Below are 13242 nucleotides of genomic sequence, written 5' to 3' on the forward strand. Positions count from 1 at the left end.
CAGTGAGCCAAGATCACGCCACTGCACTCCAGGCTGGGCAACTGAGCGAGACTCTGTCTCAAAAAAAAAAAAAATATGGAAACATGCTACCGCTTAAGAAGTTATATACAAACATACCCTTTTATGCATAGATGATATTAGAAAGGGTATGTAGGAGACAGGTCATTGCAGTGCCTCTGGAAGGAGAACACTGAGGACAGCAGTGGGAGACAGTTAATTTTATCAGTTTACCTCTTCTTCTTCAAAAAAAATTTTTTTTTTGGGGGGACAGAATTTTGCTCTTGTTGCCTAGGCTGGAGTGCAAATGGCACAGTCTCGGCTCACTGCAAACTCTGCCTCCCGGGTTCGGGCGATTCTCCTTCCTCAGCCTCCCAAGTAGCTGGGATTACAGGTGCCCTCCACCACGCCTGGCTACTTTTGGTATTTTTAGTAGAGACGGGGTTTCACCATGTTGGCCTGGCTGGTCTCGAACTCCTGACCTCAGATGATCTGCCCACCTCCACCTCCCAAAGTGCTGGGATTACAGGTGTGAGCCACCGCACCCGGCCTATTCTCTTTAAGTTTTTTTTACCATTCACTTCAATTTCACGTGTATGCGTGTGTGTGTGTGCACATATATGTTAGTAATGGAAAAAACACCATTTTTCCTTTCTTCTGATTAATTTCAGAAGACTTTCTGGACAAGGAAAGGATAATTCTAAAGTATTCAGAAGAGACAGGTTTTTCCTAGCTATGGGAGAGGGGAGAGGCTTAGGACAGGGCTTCAGAATAAGTTTTGAGGGTCATCAAAAATGGTAGAACAGGCCGGGCGCAGTGGTTCACGCCTGTAATCCTAGCACTTTGGGAGGCCAACGCGGGTGGATCACCTGAGGTCGGGAGTTTGAGACCAGCCTGACCAACATGGAGAAATCCCATCTCTACTAAAAATACAAAATTAGCCGGGTGTGTGGCGCATGCCTGTAATCCCAGCTACTCGGGAGGCTGAGGTAGAAGAATAGCTTGAACCTGGGAGGCGGAGGTTGCGGTGAGCTGAGATCGTGCCATTGCACTCCAGCCTGGGCAACAAGAGTGAAACTTCGTCTCAAAAAACAAAACAAAACAAAACAAAAGTAGAACAGGCAGCTTCAAAACCCCAGTCTTCCACTAGGGCAATGATTAAGCTGCAAAAACTGTCAGAATCTACTTTTTTGGAATTCTGGAATCTAATAATAAAAAACCTGACAACAACCAGAGGAATTCTTTTCTTTTCTTTCTTTCTTTTTCTTTTTTTTTTTTGAGACAGAGTTTTGCTCTTGTTGCCCAGGCTGGAGTGCAATGGTGTGATGTCATCTCACTGCAACCTCTGCCTCCTGGGTTCAAGCTATTCTCCTGTCTTAGCCTCCCGAGTAGCTGGGATTACAGGCATGCACCACCACGCCAGGCTAATTTTGTATTTTCAGTAGAGACGGGGTTTCTCCATGTTGGTCAGGCTGATCTCAAACTCCCAACCTCAGGTGATCCTCCCGCCTCGGCCTCCCAAAGTGCTTGGATTACAGGCCGGGCGCGGTGGCTCACGCCTGTAATCCCAGCACTTTGGGAGGCCAAGGCAGGCGGATCACGAGGTCAGGAGATCGAGACCATCCTGGCTAACATGGTGAAACCTCACCTCTACTAAAAATACAAAAAATTAGCCGGGCGTGGTGGCAGGCGCCTGTAATCCCGGCTAATCAGGAGGCTGAGGTAGGGGAATCACTTGAAACCAGGAGGTGAAGGTTGCAGTGAGCCGAGATCGTGCCACTGCACTCCAGCTGGGCAACAGAGCGAGACTCTGTCTCAGAAAAAAAAAAAAAGAAGAAGAAGAAGAACCAGCATTAAAGAGGTGGAAAGAAGGGGAAGAAAATCTCACAAAGGCACAGCCAGAAATATCAAGAAAAAAACAAGACAGTAAAATACCGGGGAAACGATGAGTTTGGGAGGAATGCAGGATCCCAGGGTAGGGAACCGGAAGCAGAGAAGTCAATTAGTGACAGAGCACATGTAAAAAAAAAAAGACTTCAATCCAAGATATTTCAATACATTTATTATTACTTTTAAACATTTACTCATTATAAGAATAATTTTAAAATTCTGCCATTCAGAGACAAATTCCATTAGCATCTTGGTATATTTCCTTCCAATCTTCTTTCTCTACGTGGTTTTCTTGCATATTTTTTCCCTACAAAAATTTTACGAACATTCTTCCCATCTGAATTGCCTCCACATTTTTAGTCAACAAATTTGAGACCATACTATACATATCGTCTCATATCCTACATTTTGAAACTTAACATAATATTCTGAGCATTTCTTATGCCATTAAAAAGCATTATTTATTGGATGCAAAGCATTCCAAAATGTATCTATCAGTTTTAAAACAACATGAGAGAAAATTTAAAATACTTCTAAGTTTATGCCTATAATCTCACCCACACCATCAATTGATTTCACATTTTAGTGCTTCTTTTCAACTTCAGTCTTTAGGAACATTATTGCTTTTAGATATTTGAGGTAATAGGAAAGGTATGGTTTTGAATATTGTTTTTCTTTCACATTATTTTGGAAACATAGTTTCACGTTTCTTCATATTCTGATAGATGCAAGCTGTTCTGTGATGTTAGTTCAATGTTTGTTGCGATGTTAAATTCAGTAATTATCCATCAGTGGGTTGTTTCCAGCTGTCTTTTTTTTTTTTGAGACGGAGCCTCACTCTGTCACCCAGGCTGGAGTGCAGTGGCTTGATCTCCACTCACTGCAACCTCTGCCCCCCAGGTTCAAGCGATTCTCCTACCTCAGCCTCCGGAGTCGCTGGGATTATGGGTGCGCACCACCACGCCCGGCTAATTTTTGTATTTTTAGTAGAGACAGGGTCTCAACATGTTGGCCAAGCTGGTCTCAAATTCCTGACCTCAAATGATCCACCCACTTCAGCCTCCCAAAGTGCTGGGATTACAGGCGTGAGCCACCACCCCTAGCCTTCCAGCTTTCTATTATTTTAAGTCCCACTGACTTAATATGTGACTTAAAATATGACTTTCAAATATATATATATTTTTTGTTTGTTTTGTTTTGTTTTCAGATGGAGTGTCACTCTGTCCCCCAGGCTGGAGTGCAATGGTGTTATCTCGGCTCACTACAACATCTGCCTCCCAGGTTCAAGCAATTCTCCTGCCTCAACCTCCGGAGTAGCTGGGACCACAGGAGCAGGCCACCACGTTCAGCTGATTTTTGTATTTTTAGTAGAGATGGGGTTTCACCATGTTGGCCAGGCTGGTCTCGAACTCCTGACCTCAAGTGATCCACCCACCTCGGCCTCCTAAAGTGTTGGGAATACAGGCATGAGCCACCTCACCTGGCCTAAAATATACATTTTAATAATGGTGACATAATTTGGTAGCCAAAGAAACTGCTTTGAATGTTCCAGGCTATTGGGCCATTGATGGGGAATTAAAGTAGATTGAAATTTAATCAGTTGATATTACTTTGTAAGGCTAATTTTTTTCCTTTTTGAAATGATTTCATTAATAGCTGACATATTTATTTTGCAACAAGCTACTTACAATAAAGGAATAATAGTCTATTTATGTATTACTTGTGATTGACCCTTTACTGCAAATAACAAATGCCACTAAATGCAAGCATTTACAAAAGGTTTACAATCCAGTCTACAATCATCAGAAACCTGCTCTACAAATCACTGCTTTTTTAAAAAAGTATTTAATCATTTTTTTAATTGACAAGTAAAATTGTGGATATTCATGGGGCAAATAGTGATGTTTTGATACATTATAATGTATACTGATCAGATTGGGGCAATTAACATCCATCATCTGGAACATTTATCATTTCTTTGCATTGGGAACATTCAATTTTTTAAAAAAGCTGGTTTTCATGGGGAAGAAAACCACACTTATTAATATTTTCTGTGTCTAGTCAAGTACTCTTTATATATAATTAACAGTCTCAGCTGGGTGCAGTGGCTCATCCCTATAACCCTAGCACTTTGGGAGGCCAAAGAGGGAGGATTATTTGAGCCAGGAGTTCAAGACCAGCCTTGGCAACATAGCGAGAACTTAAAAAAAAAAAAAAAAAAAAAGCTGATGTGGTGACACATGCCTGTCATCCTAATTACTTGAGTGGGTGGATTGCTTGAGCCCAGGAGGTCAAGGTTGCAGTGAGCCGTGGTTGCACCACTGCACTCCAGCCTAGGCTGGACAGAGTCTTGCTCTGTCGGGATCTCCACTCACTGCAGCCTCCACCTGCTGGGTTCAAGTGATTCTCCTGCCTCAGCCTCCCAAGTAGCTGAGATTACAGGCATGTGCCGCCACACCTGGCTGATTTTTGTATTTTTAGTAGAGATGGGGTTTCACCACGTTGCCCAAGCTGGTCTCAAACTCCTGACCTCAGGTGATCCACCTGCCTCGGTCTCCCAAAGTGCTAGGATTACAGGCTTGGGCCACCTCACCTGGCCTTTTTTTTTTTTTTTTTTTTTTTTTAGTCTTCCCAGACACTGATAATAGATAGGCATCTTTCAAGCTGATCCCCACTCGAGTTTATAGGTGGTTTGACAGCTGCCTCTCCTCAACATTGCATCTGTTATGATGGTTTAATTGTTGAGTCAGAGCCAGTGAACATTTATATTTCCTACCAACTACCTTGAAGTAAATATCTTGGGAGCTGCTGACCTGGAAAGGTTGTGAGAAGGCTCCTGGCTTCTTCTTTGTCTCACTTAACATTTATTTTAAGGTCAAAGCAATATCTGCATACTACTTTCTCTTTGGTCCTCCAGATACAGTGAGCCCCTTGGTCCAGTCCTCTCCATGTCCCATATGTAGTTTCACCCTAGATCAGATTTTGTGTCTTGGTTCTCAGACCAAAACGGGAACACTGCATGATTGTTTTCTGGAGCCCATCCATCGTGGATGCCAGCCTTGTCTCCACATAGGAGTTGAAGCTCCTTTTGTATTGTATTTCCTGAATCACCACTAAGCGAATACAGTCTTTTCTCATCTAGGCTGGGGATGTTGAAAATGCTCAGCCTTCTGTAGAAATTCTTAAGTTCTCATTAACACATTTCACAAAAGGAAATGAGTATTATTTGACATGGTTCAGATGGTGTTTTAATGGTCAGCATTTGAATAAATACTTGCATTATAATTTGTCCCTTTAAAAAAGTTGTAGCTGAATGTAACTTATTAAATGTTCAGTGGAATGTAAAAATATATATATATATTAATACATACAGATTTTTTTTTCTTTTGGATTATTTCACTGCGTTGAATTCCTAGGTGAGACACTGGGTCAAAGCATACCAGCTCTTGCTAAATGTTGCCTAAGTGTGTTTCTACAAGGATTATATCAGTTTACTTGGCCACTAGCCAGGTGTGATTGCACCTGTTTCCCAAAGCTTTGACTGGCATTAGGTATTTAATTGCTGCTTAGCTATTAATTGGGACCACACTATACATACAGTCTTTAATTTGCATTTCCTTAATTACTAAGAAAGTTGAGTCTTTTAAAAAAATGTTTATTGTTTGTATTTCCTCTTAGGTGCCTACTCAATTCAAAGCAACAGACATATTTTGAGTGCCCACTATGTGCCAGGTAGTATGTGCTACCCTCAAGGATGAGTGACCTAGTGAAAATGACCATTTGGGATAGGGTGAGGGAGCCAGAATAGTACAGAAAATATATGACTGACTGTCCTCCACAAGTAGAAGCACAATACTGGCAGGCAGTTTGGGCAAAGTTTTTTGAATGAAAGACAAAGAAGGAAGGGCCTGACTCTGAAATATATTAGGCTTTTGCAGGGCAAGTGACTTTAGAGCTAGAGCTAGAGTTAAGATTTGTCCAGGTGAGAAAATGATGTATGGGGGGAGAGGGAAAGATGCGTAGAGAGGTAAAGGGGTAAGTATGTAGAGTTGTCCATTATGGCTACAATGCGGAATGCTGGGGGGAGAGGGAAAGATGCGCAGAGAGGTAAAGGGGTAAGTATGTAGAGTTGTCCATTATGGCTACAATGCGGAATGCTGGGGCTGAGGGATGGTGGGATTTTGGCTGGAAATGAATGGTCAGGGCTAAACTCAGGAATCTGATCTTTGTCCTGAGGATTATTTTTGTTCTTAATGAGGAATGACATGAGCTCATGTGTTTTAGAAAGACCTTTCTGGCAGCAAATGAGAGGCAGATTTGGAGACACTGGAGTGTATGAAATGAGCTTGTTTGTATCCTTAGCCATTTACCAAGGGTCGAAGATAAGACTATGAATAAGATTTTTGTGTAGTATGCACATTAACCCTTTATCTGACCTACTTAAAACAACATTTCAGGCCAGGCACAGTGGCTCACGCCTGTAATCCCAGAACTTTGGGAGGCCGAGGCGTGTGGATCAACTGAGGTCGGGAGTTCGAGATCAGCCTGGCCAACATGGCAAAATCCCGTCTCTACTAAAAATACAAAAATTAGCCAGGCGTGGTGTCGCACGCCTGTAATCCCAGCTACTCTGGAGGCTGAGGAAGGAGAATCGCTTGAAGCCGGGAGGTGGAGGTTGCAGTGAGCCAAGATCGCGCCACTGTACTCCAGCCTGTGCAACAGGAGCGAGACTCCATCGCAAAAAACAAACAAACAAACAAACAAACAAAGAAGGTAAAAATGTCGCTTTTTTTGTAAATAATTACTGATGCTTACTCAACTCTTTACATTGTATAATGCTCTTTATTTATTTATTTTTAAATTGAGACAGAGTCTCACTCTGTTGCCCAGACTGGTCTTGAACTCCTGGCCTCAAGTGATCCTCCTGCCTTGGCCTCCCAAAGTGCTAGGATTACAGGCATAAGCCATCATGCCCCGCCAATGCTCTTTAACATATATTATTTCATTTGATCCTCATAAACATCCTTCTGAAGTAGTTATCTCCATTGTACAGATGAGAAAGCTGAGGCCATGATATGTTTGATGATGTCTTCGCCAAGGTTACCTAGGTAGTAGGTGGCAGAGATAAAATCTGAATATAGGCATTCTGATGACCATGCCACCTCCAGAAGAAATGACAGGACTTTGTGTCCTATAGAAGAATATAACTTGACCTCACAATTTCTAGCCTGAAAAATTATATAAATAGTGGCTGGAAAAATCAGCCTATTTTGGAGGTAGATAACAAATTCTTTTTGGGGTGTGTATTGCTAAGGATGCTAGCAGAACATACCAGTAGAGATGTCCAACAGGCAGTTGGAAATAGGGAGAGAAAGAAGTTGGGTTGAGAACCCATAGACACAGAAGGCAGCTACTTGGCACCATGTAATACAAGTGATTGGTGTTCTATAAACTTCCAAAGCCTGCTCAGTTATTCATCTGCTCACACCATCCCATGCTTACCGCTTCTTCCTCTATGTTGAGGCTTTCAGGAGGGCTACTGGGGAAAAAAAACAAAACAAAACCAGTGACCACACAAAAGATAGGCTTGGAGTATTTATCCTGGAGAATAAATAATGTCACTCAGGTTTACATGCCAAGGATTTGATCCATTCAATCACTTGCGCAACAAATATTACCTGGGTTATGCTCAGGGTTAGGAGAATGATGAAAAAAACAGACATATTCCGGCAGTGGCTCATGTCTGTAATCTCAGCACTTTGGGAAGCTGAGGTGGGCAGATCACTTGAGGTCAGGGGTTCAAGACTAGCCTGGCCAACATGGCGAAACCTGTCTCTACTAAAAACACAAAAATTAGCAAGGCGTGGTGGCACACATCTGTAGTCCCAGCACTCAGGAGACTGAGGTACGAGAATCGCTTGAACTCAGGAGGCAGAGGTTGCGGTGAGCCAAGATCAGGCCACTGCACTCCAGCCTGGGCGACAGAGCAAGACTCTGTCTCACAATAAAAAATTTTAAAAAATAGACATAGTCCCTGCATTCATGGAGCTCAAGAACTAGTAGGAAAAACAGGCATTGATCAAGAAATCACAAAAACAACTAATTATAAACTCTCACTGAAGAAAAGAAATACCATGCTCTGAGAATAGTTTATATAAAATAAGGGTACCAGACCAAGTCCAAGGGTCAAGGAATGTTTCCTCTAGAATATAATTTCTGAAGATTTTTCCTCTTTTTTCTTTTTTGAGACAGAGTCTCGCTCTGTTGGCCTGGCTGGAGTGCAGTGACACAATCTCTGCTCAGTGCAACCCACGCCTGCCAGATTCAAGCAATTCTCCCTGCCTCAGCCTGCCAAGTAGCTGGAATTACAGGTATCCGCCACTACACCTAGCTAATTTTTGTATTTTTAGTAGAGATGGGGTTTCACCATGTGGGCCAGGCTGGTCTTGAACTTCTGACCTCAGGTGATCTGCCCACCTCAGCCTCCCAAAGTGCTGGGATAACAGGCGTGAGCCACTGCACCCAGCTTTTTTTTTTTTTTTTTTTTTTGAGACAGAGTCTCACTCCAGGCTGGAGTGCAGTGGTGTGATCACAGCTCAGTGGCAGGATCACAGCTCACTGCAGCCTTGACCTCCCTGGCTCAAGTGATCCTCCCTCCTCAGTCCCTGAGTAGCTGGGACCACAGGTGGGCGCTACCATGCCCAGCTATTTTTTGTACTTTTTGTAGAGATGGATTTTCACCATGTTGCCCAGGCTGGTCTCAAATTCCTGGGCTCAAGCAATCCCCCCACCTCAGCTTCCTACAGTACTGGGATTACAGGCGTGAGCCACCGTGCCCAGCCCCGAGTGTTCTTCTTTCCCTCTTCCACATATACCTCCTCCAAGCCTCACCATTAAACCTCACAGGGAAAGACAATGTTAAATATCTTCACAGAGAAATCCAGGACTGAGTATATATTCTCCATATGCATTTGTAAACCTCCCATAATGATTCACCTTGCCATTTCCATGTGTCTAGTCCACAGTATCATTTTATCTACATTATCTGGCTTGCATACTAATCCCAACCTTGTGACATAAGCAGGCGAGTATGACTATATGCATTTTTTTCTGAAGTAGAATGTGACAAAGGCTAGGTAACTTGCCTAAAATCACATGGCTCATTAATGGGGGTGCTGGGACTTGAACTTGGGTCTTGTAAGACCTAGATGGCATTATTCTTGTAATATTCATTCTTTTATTTATTCATTCATCCATAGACATGTATTGATCACCTTTTGATTAGCTGTCAGGCTATATATGGAGCCATCAGGAACCACTGAAGGTTTTTTTTTTTTTTTTTTTGAGACGGAGTCTCACTCTGTCGCCCAGGCTGGAGTGCAGTGGCACGATCTCTGCTCACTGCAAGCTCTGCCCCCCAGGTTCACGCCATTCTCCTGCCTCAGCCTCCCGAGTAGCTGGGACTACAGGCACCCGCCACCACGCCCGCTAATTTTTTGTATTTTTTAGTAGAGACGGGGTCTGACGGTGTTAGCCAGGATGGTCTCAATCTCCTGACCTCATGATCTGCCCGCCTCGGCCTCCCAAGGTGCTGGGATTACAGGCGTGAACCGTGCCCGGCCGAACCACTGAAGGTTTTTAAGCAGGAAAGCAGAGCTGTTTTCTGGATAAGCAAACAGAAAGTAGTGGTTTTCCAAGTACAGTCTGAGACAACCTATAGGACCAGAATCTCTGCAGTTGAGGCTCAGGAATCTGGTAATCAGCCAGGTATAGGAACTCTTTTCTGATTGCAATGCAGTGAAGAGCAGAAGCACTGTATTAGAGAAAGAGGCAGTGCAACCAGGTAACGTGACCAGGTGAGAAGTGATGAGGTACAGAGACAAAGAGATGCACTTTTGAGTCACTTAGATGGCACTGATAGGACTTCCACTACACCCTCGCATAGACAGTGGCTGAGGTTTAGGAAATAGAGCTGGGGTTCCTACTTGGATCCTCTGGCTCTAGAGCTTTACTGCACATAGCCATTTATACCCACATCTTGATTTTAATTATTTTATATCTATGTTTCTTAGCACTTTTTGCAAATTTCCACCTTATCTCAAACTGCCCTCAAGCCTTGTATTTCTCCTTCGCTTTCATAAAACCTAGGAAAGAAATAAGGGACAGCCAAGTAAAACTTTTAAAAGTTTTAGAACATTTATTTCTTTGGGGCTGGTTACACAGGCGAGAAAGGAGTAGATTTGGTTAGGGAGAGAAAACAACAGGCCTTGGGGAGATACACTGGCTCTCCCCCTCCCTAAACCCTAAGAGGCCTCCAGGAAACCTGAAGACAATAATTCCAGAAGCCCAGAGGGTGACCCCATTTCCTCTCTCCATGGTTATTACTGTCAGTCTGGAGCAGTTCAGGAATTCAGGAAACTATAAAGAAACCACAACAGCCTCAACAACCCAAACATCAACATCAACAACCTCAACAATAAAACTCCTTAAAATTCATCTCCTTCCACCCACTCACAACCGCAGACTCGAAGCTAGGAGGTGGAAGGGACTACAGAAGCTCTGCGTTGCCCAGGTTAGTATTTGCTCATCACAGGCCTGGGTTTCCCAGGATCTCAGGGAGCCTGGAAACTGACGCCTCCATTTCTGGGTGGGAGCACCAAAGCCTAAGGACACCTTTCCTCTCTTCTCACTGCTAAGCAGGTCAAGATTAAAGCAAACCGAGGCAAAGGCCACGGTTGACAGTGCCAAGGGAACCCGCAAGGCCGCACGGGATGGGATGGACGTTTTACGGGAGAAAAGTCTGGGGAAGTGGGCGGGCGATGGCCTACGACGGGACTTGGGGCGGGGTGTGCGAAACGCCTGGCAGGCGGGCCCTTGAGTATGACCAATCAGAATGCGGACTGCGTCCCAGGGGCGGAGCAGAGGCATATCTTGGTCGAGATTGGATAGCGGCGGGGCGCAGGAAAGAGGTCGCGCGCCGCCCGGGCAGACAGCTTTTCAAGTCCGCGTTATATATCGCAGTGGCTGCGCCCGGGATAGCTGGCTGCGCCGCCGCGCACGTGCCTAGGTCCGACGCCCTCCTCCCTTTGCCCAGGAGTTCCTTCTGTCCCGGCTCTGTTCCGTCTCGCCCCGAGGTTCACGCCATCCTCGGAGCCCCAGCCTTTCACCCAGCGCCTCCAAGCTTTGGACCTTGACTTGTGCAAAACTAGATGGTCACAGCCATGAATGTCTCACATGAAGTAAATCAGCTGTTCCAGCCCTATAACTTCGAGCTGTCCAAGGACATGAGGCCCTTTTTCGAGGAGTATTGGTGAGACTTCGGGAGAGGGAAAGGCCATGCCAGGGCCCCGGGGCCGGGGCGCGAGGGGGTGGCATTGAATGCCCACACTGATTTTCTTACAGAGCAGAGTTATGGGACTCCCTCGTACTGGCTTCACACTACCTTTGTCCGAGGTGCAGGTAGTATGTGGCACCTCAAAGAGATTAGAGCTGAAAGCAAGCAAGCAGAAATAAGAGGATGAGGGAGAACGTGGAAACATACAGAAGTCAAAGAGAGCGTGTAGTGAGAAGGGTCTTGGAGGCGTGAGGTTGATCTGAAGCCTTGCTAGATGACTTCCCCGTCCTTTGTGGCTGTGTGTGCGCGCGTGTGTGCACAGTGCAGGGCCCGGGGGACAGCCTGCCCTTTACAATTATCCCATCGTTCCCCAGGTGCTCCACCGTTCCTGCTATGGAGAAGGAGGCGAAGTCAGAGAGCTCTTCCAAGCTTTCCCCAGGAAGAGCTCTCTGGCTTTGCCTTAAAGCTCCCCAGAGGTTTTGGGGGCTGACTTTATGCTCCAACCAATTTGCCATACCCCAGCCAGGGAGAAGCTATTGCCACATTCTTCTTACGCCACAGCCCTGGGCTGCTTCTAGGAGCCCCAACCAGGGAGAAGCTATTGCCACACTTCTTACACCACAGCCCTGGGCTGCTTCTAGGCGCGGGCCAGACAGCCATCACCCACCTCTAACCCCACTGAGAGAGCAATAATCACAGAAACCTTGGACATAGCTCCTGCCCTGTGCTAGATACTTTGTATACGTTAATACCCCCAGGAGAGATGTAGTATTCGCGCTCTACAAATGAGGAAGCCAAGGCTCAGAGAATTAAGTTGGTTTTTCCAATGTCACATAGCTAGTAAGTGGCAGAACTGAGACTCCAACCCAGAGCACTCACCTGGAGAGATGAGTGGGCATTTCTCTAATCAGCACCCACCCATGAGCCCATCCCTCTGCCTTCTGCTTGCCAGGGCAACCTCATTCCCCATAGCCCTGATCTACCTGCTTCTCATCGCTGTGGGGCAGAACTACATGAAGGAACGCAAGGGCTTCAACCTGCAAGGGCCTCTCATCCTCTGGTCCTTCTGCCTTGCAATCTTCAGGTAAGACCCCATCCCACTCCCTGCCTCTTCTCTAGATCTTAGACCACCATTCTATCCCTTAAAGCTTTCCCGATTGCATCAACCTCCATCCTGTCCCCAAGTTGCCCTGTAACACTCTCCCCATCTCATTCTCAGCTTTAGTTCCCCTCCCAGCCTTTACCCTCTTCTGTTATATTATCCTGTTTTCCTTCTCTTTTAGACCCCTACCTGGTGGTCTCTGCTTTGTCCCTCTTGCCTTCATAGAGTCTGTACTCGCAACTAATTTCTCCAGCCTCTAATAGTGTCACCTCCTAACACCCTCTCTCAAGACCCTCCAATAACTTCCCCATATTTTCTCCCCCAAACTCCTTCAGTCTTCCCCTATCCCTCTACACATCTCCTCCCAGGCTCCTAACCCCTCCCAAGAACCCCATTCCTTAACTCAACTTTCAGTCCCATCCCCCTGCATTCCCTGATCTTTCTCCAGCCCTCATCTCCTCTAGACTACTGATTGGATCTACCAGATTGGCTTCAGGATCTCAGGAGCTTTGACCCACCCCCTGTGGACAGGTGGGGAGGTGGTAGAGCTTGGAACACAGTAACCTGGCCAAGCCGGGGGAAGGGTGGATTATTGGTGCCTGGGGTGACACTTACACCATCTTCCTTTGTCCCATTTAAGTATCCTGGGGGCAGTGAGGATGTGGGGCGTTATGGGGACTGTGCTACTTACCGGGGGCCTAAAGCAAACCGTGTGCTTCGCCAACTTCGTCAATAATTCCACAGTCAAATTCTGGTCCTGGGTCTTTCTTCTCAGCAAGGTCATAGAACTCGGTGAGTGGCAAAGCTTTGTCTTTCTGGTGCCTTGTGAACTGCATCCTTCCTCAGGGCCCTCCCTTCACCCATCCCATGGAGGGTCTCTTTCCTACCCTTGGGTCCCAATAATACCTCTCACCCAAGC

At 45.6% G+C, this 13242-nt stretch overlaps 1 protein-coding gene across 2 annotated transcripts in view; it reads left to right on the top strand.

The window, feature by feature from the left end:
- ELOVL3 (ELOVL fatty acid elongase 3) overlaps positions 1-13242 on the top strand; it is a 45080-nt gene that overhangs the window by 30944 nt on the left and 894 nt on the right. Inside the window, exons 1-4 of one of the 2 annotated variants that reach the window (XM_055093315.2) lie at positions 8035-10459; positions 10982-11197; positions 12174-12305; positions 12964-13115. In XM_055093315.2, coding sequence (XP_054949290.1) covers positions 11097-11197; positions 12174-12305; positions 12964-13115 — 385 coding nt within the window. In that variant the 5' untranslated portion in view covers positions 8035-10459; positions 10982-11096. Of the gene's footprint in view, positions 1-8034; positions 10460-10981; positions 11198-12173; positions 12306-12963; positions 13116-13242 lie in introns of those variants that run through there. The other variant, XM_055093316.2, reaches the window with a different exon arrangement.

Source organism: Pan paniscus, chromosome 8 (assembly GCF_029289425.2).
Source record: "Pan paniscus chromosome 8, NHGRI_mPanPan1-v2.0_pri, whole genome shotgun sequence".
NCBI classification, from domain to species: Eukaryota; Metazoa; Chordata; class Mammalia; order Primates; family Hominidae; genus Pan; species Pan paniscus.